Source organism: Grus americana, chromosome 5 (genome assembly GCF_028858705.1).
Source record: "Grus americana isolate bGruAme1 chromosome 5, bGruAme1.mat, whole genome shotgun sequence".
Taxonomy (NCBI): Eukaryota; Metazoa; Chordata; class Aves; order Gruiformes; family Gruidae; genus Grus; species Grus americana.
Genome location: NC_072856.1, coordinates 1,875,245 through 1,893,043, shown reverse-complemented (window position 1 = coordinate 1,893,043; position 17,799 = coordinate 1,875,245). Strand labels below are relative to the sequence as shown.

Sequence of the window (17,799 nt, the reverse complement as noted above, 5' to 3'; positions counted from 1 at the left end):
AAGTCACGCCCCTTCCGGCCCGCCCCGGTCGCCTTTCTCCCCGCCCCCTTTCTTGCCTTCCCGGGCCATAGAGTCGGGCCGCCCACTGTCACAGAGCGGCCCCGGCGCAGGCTAGAGGGGCCGTGCGGGGCCATGGCGGCGGGCAGGGTAAAGGGGGCGGTGGGAGCCTTTGGGGAACCAGGGCTCTGGGAGAGGCGGGGGAAGCGAGGGGGGACTGCGTGGGATGGGGGGCCCGGGGGCAGCAGGGCAGGGTGTGTGTGTGTGTGTGTGTGTGTGTGTGAGATGAGGGGGCCCAGAGGAGGATGTGTGGTATGGGGGGCCCGGGGGCAGCAGGGCCCCGGGGGGAACACTGTGAGATCAGGGGTCTGGAGGGGATTGGGGGGGGGGGTTAGGAGCAGCCGGGCCTGGGGTGCATGGGATGGGGGATCGTGGCCAGCAGGGTCTGGGGGGGGGCTGTGTGTGCGCTGGGGATCTCCCCGTCCCCGCTGTGCTGGGGCAGCCAGGCCTGATGTCCCCCGCGCTCTGTGTCCCTTCCACAGCTCTGCTCCCTGCCCGGACGGGCTCTGTGCCGGCACGTTTTGGGGCCCGTGAGCCTGCGGCGTGGCTACCGTGGGGACTCCCCGACGGACTCAGGGAAGGACATGCTGGAGATCCCCTTGCCCCCCTGGCAGGAGCGTCCCGACGAGCCGCTGGAGACCAAGAGAGCCCGGCTGCTGTACGAGAGCCGGAAGAGGGGGATGCTGGAGAACTGCATCCTGCTCAGGTGAGGTGCCAGCCCCCCGTCCTCCCTTCCAGCTTCTCAGCCACCCTCTGCCACTTGCCCATCTCCCTGCTGCCAGGGTGCCCAGGCTGCTCTGTCCTTCCCTGCAGTGCCCTGACAATTTGTCCCCTGCAGACAGGGATGGCGTGTACTTTACAGGAGAGATAACATCGGCCCTGGAGAGCTAAGGGAGAAGGGCCCTTCCAGCGTAGCTGCTGTGTAGTTCAGCTCCCTAAAGATGTCATAGGTTTTAATTAACAAGTGCCCCAAGCATTGCAGGGAGGAGTTTGGTGGCGTAGCGCACAGCCGTAATCCAAAATCCAAGGAGATGTGATGTTGCTTAGAGGATAGAAGGCAGACAGAAGGCTGAGCTGTTGGATAAATCATGGCAAGAGCTTCACTCGCATAGGATGCAGTGATCAGCGCTGCTGGTGGGCAGGATGGAGCAGAGATGGAGGCAGGTGGAGGCATGTGAGAGTTCTGGAGCCAAAATCCTTTGGGAAAGATGTCTGTAATTTCTGGGATGTGTGAATGAGGCAAGGCCAGTCAGGTTTCAGGGCTGAAGGAGTGGTTACAGAGAGCAGGCTGGGGCTTGAGGGGCGTCATTTTGGACCCAGTGTGTCTTCTGGCATCGTGTAGAGAGCTGGGTGCCAGCCATGTCTGGGAGCGTCATGCCAGCCTGGCTCTTCCTCCGGTCACCCACACTCATCCTCGTACGTCCTCTCTCCAGCCTCTTTGCAAAGGAGAACCTGAACCGCATGAGCGAGCAGCAGCTGAACCTCTACGATCGGCTCATCAACGAGCCCAGCAATGACTGGGACATTTACTACTGGGCCACAGGTACGGAGCAGCTGCCTGTCGCCCTGCCCGCTCTGACACCGGGGCACCGGCCAAGGCAGCGCGGTCACTTCGGGCCATGGGAGCTGGGCTTGGTGGGGTGAGCATGGTACTGGCTGCTTCGGGACAGGATGGAGCCATTCTCTTGCTGCCCTTTTCTATTTTTACTGCAGAAGCGAAGCCCACACCAGCCGAGTTTGAGAACGACGTGATGGCCATGCTGAGGGAGTTTGCCAAGAACAAGAAGAGGGAGCAGAGGCTGCGGCAGCCGGACCTGGAGTACCTCTTTGAGCCATCCCGCTGATGGCAGGGGGGTGCTGCCTTCTGGAGCAGAGGAGGGGCACGGGGCCCTGTGGAAACTGCTGCTGCTGCCCTCCCTGCGGCTCTCCTCCTCCAGCAGCGGCTCCCTTGGACTCTCAGGGCACGATGAATAAAGCCGTGGCTGCTAGCCCTGCTGCTCCTGCTGCCTCGTGGCAAACCGAGCTTGCTCTGGCACGCGCCGGCTCACTGCTGTCTCCAGCTCCCTTTGAAACCCTTTTTCTGGGGACACGGGGGGGTCCCCTCTGCAGGAGGTTGGAGCGGGGCACCCCACGGGACATCCTGCTCCCTGGTGCTCCCCACGTGTCACCGGGAGATGACGTCACTAATCCGCTTTTGCGGGGACATTCCACAGCCACCCCTGCCTCGGGACAGGCAGGGAGCTGCTCTGGCACAGCCCTGCCATGACGTCTGCCGGTCCGTTTGTCTGTCCCCGCACTAAGCCACGGTCCCTGCTGCAGGGCACGGTGGCCCATGGTAGGGGGTCCCAAAGGTCTCCCCAAACATTGTGGGGGGAGCTCATTCCCAGGGCTGAGCCCCCTCTCCCCGCTGTCACCCAGACCTGCCGCATTTCAGTCCCCACCGTGCTGTCACCGGCTACGTGTCCAACAACCACTCGGCCATCTCCCGTCTGCTCTGCCCGCGCAGCGCAGCAGAGGGGTAGGTACCCCCGCTGTGGGGGGGGATGGGACGGGGGGGCAAGTTTCGGGGCCACTTTGTCACAACCACACTGCCCTCCCCTGCCACAGCCGCTGCCAGGACACCGCCATGTCCACCACCACCGAGCACTTCAAACCCCTCTGGCTCCCCGATGGCCGGAGCCTCCTGCCCCGGCGCGTCTGCCAGCCGGGGAGCGGGTACCTCCAAGAGGGCTCCCGTTCCTGCTTCCACACCGGGGTGGCGAGGCCCCAGGGCCCCCCCAAATTATCCAACGAGCACAGCACCAGGAGCCACCGCACCGGCCCTGCCCAGCCAGGTAGGGGTTTGGGGGTGTCAATCCCAGAGCCAGCTGCAACCCCAGATTTTGGGGGTGTTGGAGACCCCCTGCCCTGCATCACCCACCCCAAAATGCAGGGGGACAGGTAGGGCCCCCAGGCTGTATCCAGCACCGTGACACCAGGTTGCAGGGCTGGGGACAGGGTGGCCCCCCCTTGCCCCATCTGCTCCCCGCAGATGTCCTGCGGAAGACGACCATCAGCACCAAGAAGCAGTCGGGCTTCACCAGGGCCACCTTGAGGAACGACAGCGTCCTGCCAGCCCTGCCAGGCCAGCCCGTGAGCCCCCACCCCACCGGGTCCCATGCCCCCCGCCAGCCCCCCACCCCTCCTGCACCCCACGGGATGCTTTTTCTCTCCCACAGCTCGGCGTTAGCATCACCACCACCGATTACCTGCCCTCTGTGCGCAGCTACGTAAGCAGGGTGAGGGGAGGGGGCTGCAAGGTGAGACTCCCGGCTGGCAGGACTGGGGCGCAGGCAGGGGACAGGCATGTCCCAGCCACCCCATCTCTATCCTCTGGCAGGGTGGCGAGATGCTCCCGGTGGGCTCCGAGAGAGGCAGCGGGTTCAGCCGGGAGGTGCCAGGCTGCCTGGGCACGGTGGTGAGCAGGACCCCGACCCGCTGCCTGTCCCCATGTGCCCTCCCTGTCCTCACCCGCCCTCCCCACACAGGGCTTGCCCATGGTGGGCCACCCCATCCCACTCATCTCCCGAGGGCTGCAGGCACCCCACGGGACCGAGGCCAGCCCACTGGCACAGCAGGGTGCTGGCAGGAAGGTGGGTGCAGGCACGGTCCCGTAGGACCGTGCACCCAACCCACCTCCATCCCCAGGAGCCGTTGGGGTTGACCACTAACCGCAGCCAGTACGTGACCCCCCACAGCACCAGGTGAGCTTGGGGTAACCCTGGGGGGGTGTGGGGTGCGTTATCCCGGGGTGGTGGTGGTGGGGGGTGTTCAGCCTCCCCACCCCATCTCTCCTGGGTTTTCCAGCCTGGTGTTGGCAGGGTCCAACCTGGACGGGGGCATCCAGCCTCAGCACCCCAGCGGCTTCAGCACCAACAGCCACCCCACCGGGCTGGAGTACATCACCGGGCACCCACCGGCGTGGCCCCCCCGGGGTGCAGCGGCACTACCTTGGGTCACCCCGGGGGTCCCAGCCTCAGCGGTAGCCCCCAGTTCTTCAGGGACCCCCCAAATCCCTGGGAGCACACAGCAATAAATCCCAAACCAGTCTTCCTGGGGATAGTGTCATTGTCACCCCTGCACCCCCCCAAGACCCCGTGGAGGGGGGTGGCTGCCAACAGCCCTCATTTTGGGGGCTGCCTGCACCCCAAAGGCTGGCAGGAAGATTTTGGGGGTGGGGGGGGTGCGGGGGGTGCTGCCTGGCCGGCAGCCGCTGGAGGGCTGTACGAGCCCGGCTTTCCAGCGCTGCCTGCGGGATGACACAGCTGATTTGCGGCAGGGAAAAACCAGGCAGGGCTGGCTGGGGAGGGGGGGACGGGCAGCGGGAGGAGGAGGAAAGAGACCCCCAGCCTGTCCGGCAGCACCCATCAGGGTGGGCAACCCTTGGGGTCTCCATCAAGCCCTCCCTGGCCACGGGGTGTGACGGGGCACCGCGGAGGGGTGGCCGTGCGGGGGGAGCCCTGCAGCATCTCCCTGGGGGTCCCGAGGGACGTGGGTGACCGCAGAACGACACAAACACCCCCCAGCCCAGCCCCCAGGGAGATGCTGACCCCAGGCTGCTGAAGAGGCAGGGCAGGCAGGGACGGGCAGGACAAGGGCTGCACCGTGGTGCTGCCGGGCAGGATGGGGCAGGGCAAGAAAAGTGTAAGGGCAGGGCGAGGGCGTGGCGGGGGACGGGCAGGGCAGCGCACAGGCAGCGCACAGGCAGCGCACAGGCAGCGCACAGGCAGCGCACAGGCAGCGCACAGGCAGCGCACAGGCAGCGCGCGGGTGGGACCAGAGGGGCGGGGCAGCCCGGTGGGCGTGGCCATCGCCCAGGTAGCCCCGAAGCGGGGCGTGTCCCCGCCGTCAGGCCACGCCCCTTCTCTCCCATTGGCTGCGGCGGGTTACCGTGACGACGGCGTTGGGCCCCGCTGCGGGGATGGGGAGCGGCGGCTCTGCGGGGCGCGGGACGCGGCTGGCGGCGGCCGAGGGCCCGGAGGGCGGCGAGCAGCGCCTGGAGGTGCGGGGCGGGCGGGTCCCGGCGGCCCTGTGGGCACAACGGGGGCTGCGGAAGCTTTACCTGAGCGGTGCGGGGTTACGGGAGGTACCGGCCGAGCTTGCGGCCCTGCGGCACCTCCGCACCCTGGCGCTGGACGGCAACGAGCTGCTGGAGGTGCCCGAGGCCCTGTGCCGCCTGCCCCGCCTGGCGCACCTCTACCTGGGCCGCAACGGGCTGCAGGGGCTGCCGCCCGCCTTCGCCCGCCTGCAGAGCCTGCGGTGCCTCTGGCTGGAGGGCAACTTCCTCGCCCGCTTCCCCCGCGCCCTCCTGCGCCTGCCCGACCTCCGCAGCCTCCAGCTGGGTGACAACCGCCTGGCCCGCCTGCCCGCAGGGCTGCCCCGCATGGCCGGGCTGCGGGGGCTCTGGCTCTACGGGAATCGCTTTGAGGAGTTCCCCCCTGTCCTGCTGCGCATGGCTCACCTCCGCGTCCTCGACCTGGACCGCAACCGCATCGCCCGCTTCCCCGACCTGGCCTGCCTCTCCGCCCTGCGTCTCCTCTCCTACGATCACAACCCCGTCCGGCAGCCGCCCCGCGTGGGGGATGCTGTCCGGCTGGTGGGCGATGGGGCGCAAGAATTCATGGAGGCGCGGCAAGAGCGCCTGCAGAGCCTCCAGCGCAAGGAGGAAGAGGAGGAGGAAGGCACCGAGGTTCCACCGGTGGCCCCTGGGGACAGCTCCCCATTGCTGGAAAATGGGGAGGGCAGCTTTGCAGCCCTGCCGGGCTCCCCAGGGGAAACATGAGCCACCACGCTGCAGCCGAACACCCACAGGGATGCACTGCAGAGGGATGAGGAGCCTCCACCGGGCTCCCAGGGACCACTGTCTCCCAGCTAGGGCTGCGGAAGAAGGAAGCTCACAGCCTCCACGCAAAGGAAAACAGCCGGTCCGAGGACCAGCAGCTCCCAGTCAGGACAGCAAAGAGCTGCTGCCTGGATCTGCAGGGTTCGTGGGTCACCACCGGGATCCACAAGCCCACCTTAGAGCATCCCACGTAACTGCAGGGTGCCTTGGGTGGGGGAGACGGCCCTCTGCCCTGACGGGTGACCCCACAGACCCCACTTGCCTGCTGGACAGGCCCTGGCAGGCAGCACAGTGCTGCTGAGAGCCAGGCGTCCCCACCATGCCTGCCCTCAAGCACGGGGACCTTCCTATCACGAATTGCAGCTGCCCCACCGCCTCCGTAGGTGGCCTTTGCTCCTGGTTCCGTGGGGCAGGACAGGAAAAAGCAACATCGTTTGCATCTGCTCCACACAGACCTCGTCACCCTGAAGAGCAGCAAGGTTTGAGAGCAACAGCACAGACCCCTTCTCACCCCTGAGAACCCCCGTCCTGCGGCTGGAATTGGGCTGGCAGGGGAGAGGGGGTCTCTGCCGGGCTCCTCCTGGCCATCAGGTTTGGGAAGGAGCCGATGGAAACCGCACCCGGGCACAAGTGCTGACTGTCTCAAGCCTGGAAAGGGTTTTGCCTCTGTACGGGAAGAGGAGCCCAAGCTCTGGCTGTGGCTGCCCCAAAACAGGCACCAAAACCGGGGCTGCCACCTCGTCCTTCCTCCCGCGCTCCGTTTGTACCAAACTCAAGCAATAAAAAAAAGCACAAACCCAAGAAAACCTGGCGTGAGAGAAAGGTGATGGGGCCCGTTCTCTGGGGGGCTGCGGCAGGGAAAGGAGCCGTTCAGGAGCCACGGGGGACACGGTGACGCATCCTGGTGCAAGACCACCAGCTCCTCTTATTTTTAACGTTCAAGGGAGTCCCATTTTCCTCAGCTGGTCCCCGAGCCACGCTCCCGCTCTCCACCAAACCATCCTGGTGTGGCAGAGAGCTCGGCCACACCGGCACCGAACGCTCCCGCCGAGGGCCGGAGCTTGCTGGAGGTTTCAGACCACGCATCCGCTTTTAATTGCGAGGGGTTTGGGCTTGGTAGCTGGGAGGCAGCCAGCGCTCCTGCCACATCCTCTCCTGTGCTCACAGGGCGGGTGCTGCCCGGCTTTTTCCACCCCCTTCACTTTGCGAGGGGAACCGCGACTATTTTAGACAACGACGCAGCATCCTCATCTGCGGGATGTGCAGGGCCTGTCAGTGCCCGGTAACTCCGGCACTCCATTTCCATCCCCAAAGGTGGATTTGGCAGGAGCTCAGCTCGCTCTTCCCCCTCGGATTGGGGTCTGCCCGTGGGGGCACGGGCTGTCGGTCCCTCTGGCCACCCAGGCAGCCGTCACCGTTGTGCCTTGTAGCGGGCAGAGCATCCCGGCACAGGGCACCCCCGGCACCCAGCCCCAGACATGGCACCCCGGGGTGCTGAGCGCAGCAGCGGATGGCTCCCAGCCCCCACGGGTGCACAGGGGTCACGCCATCAATCCGGGGCGCTGCTGCTTTGCCTGGGGAGACACTGCTGCTAATTAGCAGGTAATTATCCATCCTCCCCGCGGGGTGCTGGCCCTGGCAGGGACGGGCAGGACTCTGAGCCCCGGCTCTAAGCGAGATGCGCGTTTCTGCCTGGCGCAACCCGTCTGCCGCCACCAGCTCCGCGCAGACCCCGGTGTGCGCTCGGCAGGGCGAGGGGTGCAGGTGGCCCCGGGTGCCACCAGCCTGTCCCCGCAGCAGGGGCCGGATCCGGCAGCTCTGACACCTGGGGAGGGAGGTCCCTGCCTCCCTGCAGCCTTTTCCCATCGCCCCAGCCTTTCGCAGCCCTGGGTTTCGCACCCCAGCTGGAGAAAAGAGCTGGGTTGGGGTCCAGACGCCGCGCTCGCACAGCGCCCATGGCAATTTTCACGGTGACATGAGGGCCAGGAGCTGCTGCAGTCAGCGGAAACCTCACACGTTTCTGCTACACACAAGTATTTTGGGCATCGTCGAGCCCCAGCACCCGGCGAGGTGTGCGCGCAGTGCATCATCCATACGTCTGTCTCTATATATATCCCTGCCTACTCTCTCATCCCCGCGTACAACGGTTTGTGGCCTCACCGCAGCTGGGATCACGCTGCTATTTCCATCTGCTCCCACTGGCTGCAAACACAAAGGAACGGACTTGGGGGATCGCTGCGGCTCGGACCGGCTCCGTGCAACAGGAGCACTGGAATAACCGCATGGGGCCAAACGTATTTTTTTTTGGGGGGGGGGGGGGGCTCTGTTCAAAGATGTAGCATGATAAAAGAAACCTGCTCTGGTGTAACAGCCCAGGCAGCAGCCAGGCTCGGTGGCATCGATGCCGTCAGTAGCTTGTTACTGCCAAAATATCCAGGTTTGGCTCAGCTGGACACAAACCAGAGCCTGAACGGGTACAAGCAGCAGCGACCTGCCCTCAACCGGAATGCAGGAGGTGGCCAGGGGACCACCTTGTCCCCTGCTGTCCTCTGCTGCCACTGGTGACCTCCAACACCGCATCTCAGTGCCCGAAAGGCGGATCCAGAGGGATGCTGCCCTGGGCACGGGAGGACACAGCTCTCCCACCATCCCTGCGTTTGGAGTTTCTTTTATTTATTCAAGACCAGTGTTCAGTGAATTATTTAACGCAGCCACTCGAGCCAGCACCCCGGGCTCCCAGGCAGCCACGTGCCCCCTGCCTCGCCAACAGGCATCTGCCCGGGATACGGTTCCCACCTCTGTGTCCCCCCCCTGCCCCGAGCCGTATCCCGGTCCCTACCCATCACGTCACCTCCCGGGGACCAGCCCCAGCCCCTCAGCGCACCCCTGCCTGGAACACGCACTCACCCTTCAGGCACGGCTGCTGCCCACAGGGACCCGCTGGCTGCGTCACCCAGGGGCTGTCAGCATTGTCCCCTGGGGTGGGGGTCCCCAAAGCCACCATCGGGGGACCCCAAGTCCAGGCAGGTTCCTGCACCACTCCTAGGAGCCACCTCTGAGCACAACCACCGCTTGCAGCCACCGCACCTTAAGGAAGAGCTGCTTGTTAGGGCTGCTCTTAATGAATCCTCATTAATTGCCCTCATTAACTGCCCTCGTTAGCAGGCTCAGCCCTGCACCCTCGCAGGTTGGCCGGGTGGCTTTCCTTGTCCCCTCCCTTTGCAGGGACCCTTCAGATTGCTCCCCCCCGGCATGTGCCCCCTTCACCAGGGGGTCCTCGAGCACAGCCTGCTTGGGGGGCCCCAGTCCCTGTGCATGCAGGGGGGGGGTGCTCGGTGCTGGGGGGGTGCCTGGTGCTGAGGGGATGCTGGGGGGGGATGCTCGGTGCTGGGGGGGGATGCTCGGTGCTGGGGGGGGACGCTCGGTGCTGGGGGGGGACGCTCGGTGCTGGGGGGGAGATGCTCGGTGCTGGGGGGGCTGCTCGGTGCTGGGGGGGATGCTCGGTGCTGGGGGGGAGATGCTCGGTGCTGGGGGGGAGATGCTCGGTGCTGGGGGGGAGATGCTCGGTGCTGGAGGGAAGATGCTCGGTGCTGGGGGGGCTGCTCGGTGCTGGGGGGGCTGCTCGGTGCTGGGGGGGAGATGCTCAGTGCTGGGGGGGATGCTCAGCCAGGCGCAGGTGACACTGTGACCCCCGTCCCCACTCCAACCAGCGCTCGCTGCGGGCACAGCAGCCGGGGGACCACAGGAGCCGCCCCCCCCGTCCCCCCAGCCCAGAGATGAGGCACACTGGCAGTTACTGACTGTCCTTTATTACTGAGAACAGGGGCTGCCTCCAGAAAACGAGGGGCCCCGCTCCCCAAAAATAGGATTCTGCAAAGAAGGCGCCCCGACCCGCGCGCCCCGGCCCTCGCCCCCCAGCCTCCCCATGGTGCCAGCCCCGGCCTCTGCTGCCGCTATTAGAAAAGGGGGTGGCTGGCCACGGCCCCCCACGCAGCAAAGCCACCGGCAGCGGGGTGGCATCGCCAGCCAGGCATCCCCTTGCTCCAGCCGCTCGCCGGCCGGTCTGGGCTTTTTTATTTTTTTTTTTTTTTTTGTCTTTTTTTTTTAATCTTTTTTTTTTCTGGGTTTTTTTTTTTTTTTTTTTGTATTTTACACACCAGTTGGATGTTACCGTCACATGAAGAAGAGAGATACCTGAACAAGATAACGGCTAAGAGCTCTAGAGTTAAAAATGAACACACAAGCCCCGGGGAGCCGATTGCGGACAAGAAAACCCTCCCGGAGGAGCGGGGTGCCCGAGGGGCGACGGCGGGTGGGCACCCAGCTCGGCACAGCCCCGCCGGCGTCCGGGCTGGGGTGCCACCGGGGCTCGGGGTGGGGGGGAGCGGCCCAGCACGACCCACCGCGGTGCCCGGCTTTGGGGTACCCTGACCTCGCCACCCCTTGGCTCTGGACCCTTCCCCAGGCGTGTAAATCTCTTCTTTTATGTTAAAAAAAGAGAGAACATGATAAAAATACAAATGTCCCTAAAAGCATTATTATTACTGTAGTAGCAGTATTATGACTTCTCTCCAGATTGTCCAAAATTGTCTAAAGAGGGACTGTGGTGGCTGACGAACCCTCCCCGCTGCAGCCACGGTCCCGCTGCCACCGTGTCCCCCGGTGGCTTGTCCCCCCCCCGCCGTGTGCCCCCCGGGGTGGCAGAGATGTCCCCCTCGGCGGGAGAAGGAAAAAGCACCCCGGGGACTTTTTGGGGGGGGAGGTTCTGGTGAAGGGTCCCTCCGTGGAGAAACCCCATGGAGCACCTCGGGGGCTCAGCGGGTGCCCCCCCAGCAGCCCGGCGCGGTGGCACGGGGTGCACCGGGTGCCTGTACGTGGGCTGGGACACGCTGTGGCACAGGGACGACGGTGACAGGGTGAAACACTCTCATGCACCAAAACCGGGCTCCCCGCTGTACACAGCCCCCCCCCACCCCAGGGGACAGCCCGTGGCCTCAGGGGCACCCGTGGGGCGGCTCAGTGGCACCCTGCAGCGGGGTGTTCGGCGTCCTCCCTGCGGGCGCAGGAGGGACGAAGGGTGGCGGGTGCCGTGGGGGCAGCGGGGGGACCAGGAAGACTGAGGATGGGGGACCCCCGGCCAGGTGGGGCGGCTCCGTGCCGGTGGGCACCCGGCTGCCTTCGGGCTCGCTCCGGGTGCCCCCGCGCCCATGGGTGGCCGTGCCCTACCTGAGATGGCTGCGGAGGCGGCAGCACCCACCTCTCCCATCCGCTGGGAGGGCTCGGCCGGTGCCCCTCCGTTCCGAGGGAGCTGCGAGGCGGGGGGCTGACAGTGCCCCCACCCCGGCCGGCACGGAGGGGCTCCGCTTACCCGGCACGGGGGCCGGCGGGGCACCCCAGGAGCCCCCCACGAGGACACACGCACGCCGGCCACCTTGTGCCGATTCTGGCAGAGCAGCCGGACACCAAGAGCCCCCGGTGTCACCTGGTGGGGACAGGGACAGGCAGGGATGTGTCACATCACACCCAGCGCTGCTGCGGTCCTGCCAGGACCCACGTCCACCGCGGTGAGCCACCGCCAACCCCGCTAGCGCAGGGCGGTGGGGAGGACCCGCAGGGTACGACACCGCTGGGTCACCCCATCCGTCACCCCCCCAGGTGGGTCTGTCCCCGCTTTGGGGGGTGGGGGGTCCCTGTCCCGGTAGCCCCAGCCCTGGGAAACGGGCAGGGGTCCGGCACGGGCATCCCGGGAGGGGGATGGCAGGGACACACCGGCACCGCGGGGGGACACCGGCACCGCGGCGATGCTGCTGGCACCGCTCCTGCCAGGCTGGCCGGCCCAGGGAATGCCACCTCCCCGGGACAGGGACAATGGCGCTCGCTCCAGCCCTTATCCCCCAGGGACCCCAGCGCCGCGCACCGGGCTCATGGGGGTCCTGGGCCAGCCCGGCTGGAGGGGGATGCTCTGGGGAGGGGGGTACCGCTGGTCCCTCGCCCAGCCCTGCGGGGACGTGGCCGGGGTTGGAATAATGGGGGGAAGAGCGAGGGTGGGGGCAGGATGGGGGGGACCCCACATGGGGTGTGACCCCCAGGATGGGGTTCTCGACCTCCCGCTCCCACCGAGCCCGAAGACGGAGGTAAAGCATCGAACCCGGCTGAAGGCAGTGCGCAAATGAGCCCGCTTTGGCTAACGAACTGTGTCATGGCTTCCGATCCCAAGAGCCCGCGCCTGGCCCGGGGAAGGGGGCTGCCCGCTCCCCCCTGGGTGCCCCCCACCCTGTGCCAGCCCAGTGCGGCCGGGGGGCTCAGGGAGGGCGGCGGGGACTGGGGCAGGGCATGGGGGGCTCCGTGGCCCCGCTCGGGCGACGCTGACGGCTCGGAGAGGTTTTATTGAGCTGAAAGGGGAGGGGATGGAGGGGGGACCCTCTGGCACCCGCAGCCTGGCCCCCTGAAATAAGGGGGTGAGGCCGGGGAGGGGCAGAGGGGGTCCCAGGGACCGGGGCTGGAAGCACTCGCAGAAGTCCTGCCCAGTGGCGAGGATGGGGATGGGGACGGGGACGGGGGTCATCGCTTCTGGCACCCTTCTCGGCTGGGGGTTCTGGGCGGCTGCGTGACCCCCCCACGCCCCAGCACTGGGGAGAGGCAAAAGCGGGAGGTCGGGGCGGGGGGGGGGAGGCTCCGTCCCCCTCCTACCGCAGGGTCCCCGCGAGCCAGGCCGCTGTCCTGCCGGTCCCTCGGCTCCTTGCCGGGAGCCCCCCGGAAGGGTGACGGGTGCTGGGAAGGGGGGACCCCCAGCCCTGCTGTCCCGGGGTGCTCAGGCCTTCAGCTGGTGCCACTGTGCCACCGCTTGCCGGGGACGGGCGATCATGTCCTTCCAGTGCTTCACCTCCCCGGGGCCGCTCTTCCAGGACAGGTAGATCTGCGGGGACAGGCAGCCCTTGCACCCACCGCTCCGCTCCTGGCCCCTCCATCCCCATCCCGCTCCCTGGCGCTGCCGCCTTCGTCCCCGAACTCCTTCCCTCCCCGCTCCCCCCCGGCACGTGCCGCCGGCTGCCGGCATCGACCCCGGTTTCCACGCAGGGCCAGGCTATTTTTATCCATTGATTTTCCATACGGTGACGTGGAAAACCACACGTGCCAGCCCTGCCGGCAGCTGACAGCTCGGGGAGCCTGTGCCGCTTCTCCGGCTAAATGGATCGCCACGCCGGAGCGGGGGCTCGCTGCTAATTATGCAATTAAAAGTGATTCGATTGCGGGGCGGCCAGGGCGTGAAGGGCACGTTCCTCTCCTCCGGCTCCGCCGCCGGCAGCACCGCGACGCTCCCGCACCGCAACACTCCCGGCAGCTTTAACGCCAAGCATAGACATCATAGGCGCCGGCTGTCTGTCTGTCTGTCCGTCCACCCGGGCTGCTGGCTGGCGTCGGGCTCTGAGCGCAGCCGTGCCCGTGCCACCGGCGATGTCCCCTCCGGGCTGTGCCAATTCCAGGGACGCCGGCAACTCTGTCCCTGTCCGGCAGCCCACGGTTCCGAGCCGGTGCGGCCGCCCCCTCCCGGGTTTATCCTGATCTACGTGTTTGCTTGATTACAGTGCTGCATTTGGGGATCATCGACCCTCTGCGGTGAGCGGTAATAACGGAGATTACTGCACTCGTTTGTCATCGTTACCCTAACGAGCGGAGCGCTGGATGGATTTAACATAAATCAAATCGAGAAGGGATGAATTCCTCCATTCCCATCATTGGGAGGCGGTGGGTAATCCCGGCACGGGGACAGGGGCTGGGGTCCATCCCCAGCAGACCCCGGGGACCCCCAGCCGAGCCCCACGCCCCGTCCTTGCTCCCCCACAGCCGGTGCCACCGCGGGGGGACTCCGGCTCTACCCGGCGCTGCAGCACACGGGACCCATCGGGGACTTTGATTTTTGCCTCGCTCTAAATAGCCTTTCGGCAGGTTGAAGCTCACCCCGGCGCAGGCTGTGCCGCGGCATGGCGTGGCGGGAGGCGCGGGGCATTGCCACGCTGGATGGCGGCCACCGCATCGTCTTCCCACTTGTGCCGGGTGAGTCCTTGCCACCACGCGCTTTTGCCAGGACCGGAGACGGCCGGGAAAAGCCAGCGCGAGGGGCACCCGCCGCGCTCAGCCTTCTCCTCCGGCTTGAGATGGCACCAGGGACCCGGCTGTCCCCCAGCTGCCATCCCTCGGCAGGACACATTGCTGCCAATGCCGCGGGACCCACCTTGCCGATGACATCGTTGCGGCTCAGCCTGTCCTTGTCCATGACGGTGATGACGATGGTCGTCTCGCGCAGCCGCTCCGTGGGGATGTCGAAGGCGAAGGACTCGTTGAAGACAGGGTTCAGGCACCGCTTCATGACCACCGTCTTCTTCTTCTCCACCCGCTTGTCCTTGTACATCAGCCACACCTTCACGTAGGGGTCTGGGGGGACAGGAGCTGCCCTCAGTCCCGGCCCGGCATCGGGCAGCGATGCCCGACGTGGCGGGAGCCGGAGCTCGTACCTGACGTGCCCCCGATGTCCATGGCTTTGAGGTTACGCGCCTTGATGATGTTCACCACGATGGAGTTGGCGGAGGGGTTGTAGCACAGCGACAGCAGCAGTTCCCCACGGCTTCCCTGCGGGACACGCTGAGGCCATTAGGTGGGCAACCCCAAAAACACCCGCCCCTTGCCGTGGCACCCAAAGCCCCCATGTCCCGCCGTGGGAGCGGGGTGCTGGGACCCCTCAGAGATGTCCAAGGGTGGACTTTGGGGCTGCATGGATAATCAGGGCAGGAGGAAACGGGGCCATGCCCAGTGGGACATTTTCTGCTCTTCCTGAAGGCAGGAGAGAAAGAAAACTTTCATTTTAGATCTACCTGAAACAGCTATTTTTGACCCGAAATGAAACACTTGCTTTGGGCTACTTAGTGCCTTAATTTATAGATAAAGATTTGGGAAGAGAAACCTCCTCGTTGGACGTGGAACCTTCTCACAAAGCAGAAAACATCCCTGTTGGGGTAGCAAGAGGGTGGTGGTCGCATTGGGACACCACAGGGACGGGGGGTAGCGTCCCCTCAAGGACCGTCCCCAGGGGGTGCGAGGGGGACCAGGGCCTTACGCTGCCATCGCTGCACGGCTTCAGGTCCTTCCAGAAGGTCTGCATCTGGGTGAGGTCCACCTTGTTGAGGGGGATGGACACCTCCCCAATGGGGTCGTTGCGGCTGAAGCGGTCGTAGTCCAGGACCTGGAGGTACAGCACCCGCTGCACCACCTTCTCGTAGGGGAACCCTGTGCCACAGACGGAGGGGATGAGTAGCCGCCCCGGCCATGGCGAGCAGCGCCCGGTGCCAGTGCCGGTGCTGCCCTGCCTTGCCCGTGCTGATGGGGAGATGTTGGCACCAGGCAGTGGATGGAGAGCAGATGACAGCTCGGGGCACCTCTCGTAGCTTCAGGCCACCACGGTGGCTGGCAGCAGATTAATTGCCCTGCATGCACCCACCCACGGATGCCTGCTGGGGTGGGACGGAGCCCCCCCTCATGTCCCCTTTATGGGACGCAGAGCAAACACCTCCAACCTGGCCTTGACGACTTGGCCAACCCATCTCAGCACCCACAGCCACCACGTTGGCAGCTTGAGCTGAGCTGGGCCAGCCCAGGAGGGAGGACAGAGGGTCCCACAACCGCTCCGCTCTCACCCTGGTCCACCCCAGCCCCTACCTTCAAAGAGGAAGGTCTCGTTCCAGTGCGGGTTGAGGTTCTTCCGCTTCACCTTGGTCTCCAGCTTGTGCTTCTTGTCGGGGAGCAGGTAGATCTTGACAAAGGGGTCGCTGGTGCCGCTGAAGTCCTTGGCCGGCAGCTCCTGCGCCTTCATGATCTTGACGGTCAGGGTGGACTCCTGGAAGTTGTAGCCGACGCTGAACTGGATGCGGCCCAGGTTCTCCCGGCTGACGCCATCGTGGGCCTCGTCGTCCTCGGAGCCTGGGGAGAGCTGCGGCGGGGGGGAGAAGGGTGGTGAGTGCAGCGCCGGGGGGGGCCGGCGGGACCAGCGGCGGGGTCTGCACACCCCCAACCCCCCGTTTCGGCACCCCAACTCGCTTCACACCGACACCCGGCCCCCAGCCCCGCGAGCTGTCAGAGGGCATCAGCCTCTCCCCGGCTCCCCGCCACCGCCATCGCCTCGGATGACTCCTGGCTCCGCGCCACGCGGCCCGGGGACCGGGAGGGCCAATTAGCCAAATTCCTCCTGACAGCCCGTCCCTCATGTCTCCGGCAACGCTCCCTCGTGCCCGGCCCTGGTGGGGGGGGATGGCTGCGTCGCCTTGGCTGAGCCGGGGCCGTGCCGTCCACGGTGCCCAGCCGTGACGGGGACTTGGCAGAGCGGGCCGGGATGTGCCGGAGCGCTTGTGGCACAGGGAAGAGCTGGGGGAGCGTGAGGAAGATGCCCAGGTGGCACCCAGGGTGGGATGCCGTCCCTGGGGAGCCCGTCCCCAGCGCACCCCAGCCACCCACCATCAGCATCTCGCTGGTCAGGGAGTTGACCAGGTCGGAGACGGAGGAGCGCGGCTCCGTCTTGCGGTCAGACTCATCATGCGGTGGCTGCCCGGGCACCGGCGCCGTGTTCACCGCCTTGCCACCGGCCGGCAACCTGGGGAAAGAGAGGCTGTGCCTTAGGGGAGAGGGGCCGAGAGCCGAGGGCGAGACAGCGAGGGGCTCCCCCGGACCCCCTGTCCCGGCAGATGCTGCGCCTGGGCGGCACCAGCCCCCGACAGAGCCTGCCGACGGCACGGGATGCGGGCAGAGCCGAGCTGCAGGGATGCCCGGGGCTGTGCCGCCGGCAGCCGCGTGCCACCCGCTGCAGCCCACCAGCCTCCCCGCACAGAGGGGCCCCGGCCGGTGCGGGCAGCCGGCTTTGCCCGCGGTGCCGCCACGCAGGGCTGGGTGCCAGCCGGTGCCCCGGGACCTGCAGCACGTCATCACCTGGGAGCACGGCACCGAATCCCACGCTGCCCACGTGCCATCCCCAACGGCCGCAGAGCCCACGACGATGCCAGGGGCAACCGCCCGGCCCCGTGGCTACCCACTCCCTACCGGCACCCACGCACAGCCCCTTCCCACCCCGGCGCGGGGCCACGTACGTAGCCAACCCGCGGGTGCTTCGTGCCGCGGCGTGGGCTTGGTGCCCCCCGCTAACCGCCCCCCTTTCCTTCTGCCATCCAGCCCTCCCCGGTGCCCCGCAGCCAGGACCGCTGCCCCGGCTCGTCCCCGCACATTGTGGCGCTGGCGGCTGGGTCTCGGGGTGGGGGCCATGCCCCGGTGGCTCCCGGCTGGCTGCGGGACGGGGGGCTTGGTGCCAGGGGAGGGACCGGCCCGGCGGGAGGGTGGGCAGCCGGGAGCTGCGGCGGGCACACAGACAGAGCAGCGATGGAGGCGGGTGGGCACGCACCCGGGCCACGCTGCCACGATGCACGGGGACAACGGGGGACACAGGCACATGGCAGCAGGGACAGGGCAGCCCTGGGTGGCTCCCGCGGTGCGGACAGACCCAAGAGGGAGGAGATGCGCACACAGACAGGCACCCACGATGCGCCCCGCGCTCCCGCCCGCCACGGCTCCTGCCTGAGCCGAGACAACGGTGATAGACCAACAGACGGACCAACGGGCGTAGCACCGCCAGGACACGCGCGCCGTGGCGGGCAGCGCGCCGCTGGCACGGCCCCGGCGTCGTGGCGGGCTCAGCGGGCAAAGCCACAATGCATGCCACGAGATGCCCACCAACACGCCAAGCACACGCAGACAACACGCCGATGGAGACGCAGAGGGGAGACCTGGGGGCGATGGGGACGGAGGCACACGCAGCGGCACAGGGC

At 66.7% G+C, this 17,799-nt stretch overlaps 3 protein-coding genes across 7 annotated transcripts in view; 2 read left to right on the top strand and 1 right to left on the bottom strand.

Moving 5' to 3' along the window:
* Positions 1-44: 44 nt before the first annotated feature.
* SDHAF2 (succinate dehydrogenase complex assembly factor 2) lies at positions 45-2,063 on the top strand. The gene is made up of 4 exons (XM_054828227.1): positions 45-147; positions 540-763; positions 1,491-1,600; positions 1,771-2,063. The coding sequence occupies exons 1-4, from the start codon at positions 133-135 to the stop codon at positions 1,899-1,901; spliced, it is 480 nt and encodes a 159-aa protein (XP_054684202.1). The 5' UTR covers positions 45-132; the 3' UTR covers positions 1,902-2,063.
* A 2,954-nt stretch (positions 2,064-5,017) lies between these two features.
* Positions 5,018-5,878, top strand: LRRC10B (leucine rich repeat containing 10B). The gene has a single exon (XM_054828206.1). The coding sequence runs from the start codon at positions 5,018-5,020 to the stop codon at positions 5,876-5,878; it is 861 nt and encodes a 286-aa protein (XP_054684181.1).
* A 6,428-nt stretch (positions 5,879-12,306) lies between these two features.
* Positions 12,307-17,799, bottom strand: part of SYT7 (synaptotagmin 7) — a 30,499-nt gene continuing 25,006 nt past the window's right edge. For all 5 annotated transcript variants that reach the window (XM_054828155.1, XM_054828156.1, XM_054828157.1 and 2 more), the window contains 6 exons: positions 16,442-16,577; positions 15,650-15,920; positions 15,051-15,220; positions 14,452-14,566; positions 14,172-14,371; positions 12,307-12,854 (listed from right to left, as the gene is read on the bottom strand). In XM_054828155.1, the coding sequence (XP_054684130.1) occupies positions 12,750-12,854; positions 14,172-14,371; positions 14,452-14,566; positions 15,051-15,220; positions 15,650-15,920; positions 16,442-16,577 (997 nt within the window). In that variant the 3' untranslated portion in view covers positions 12,307-12,749. The remainder of the gene's footprint in view (positions 12,855-14,171; positions 14,372-14,451; positions 14,567-15,050; positions 15,221-15,649; positions 15,921-16,441; positions 16,578-17,799) is intronic.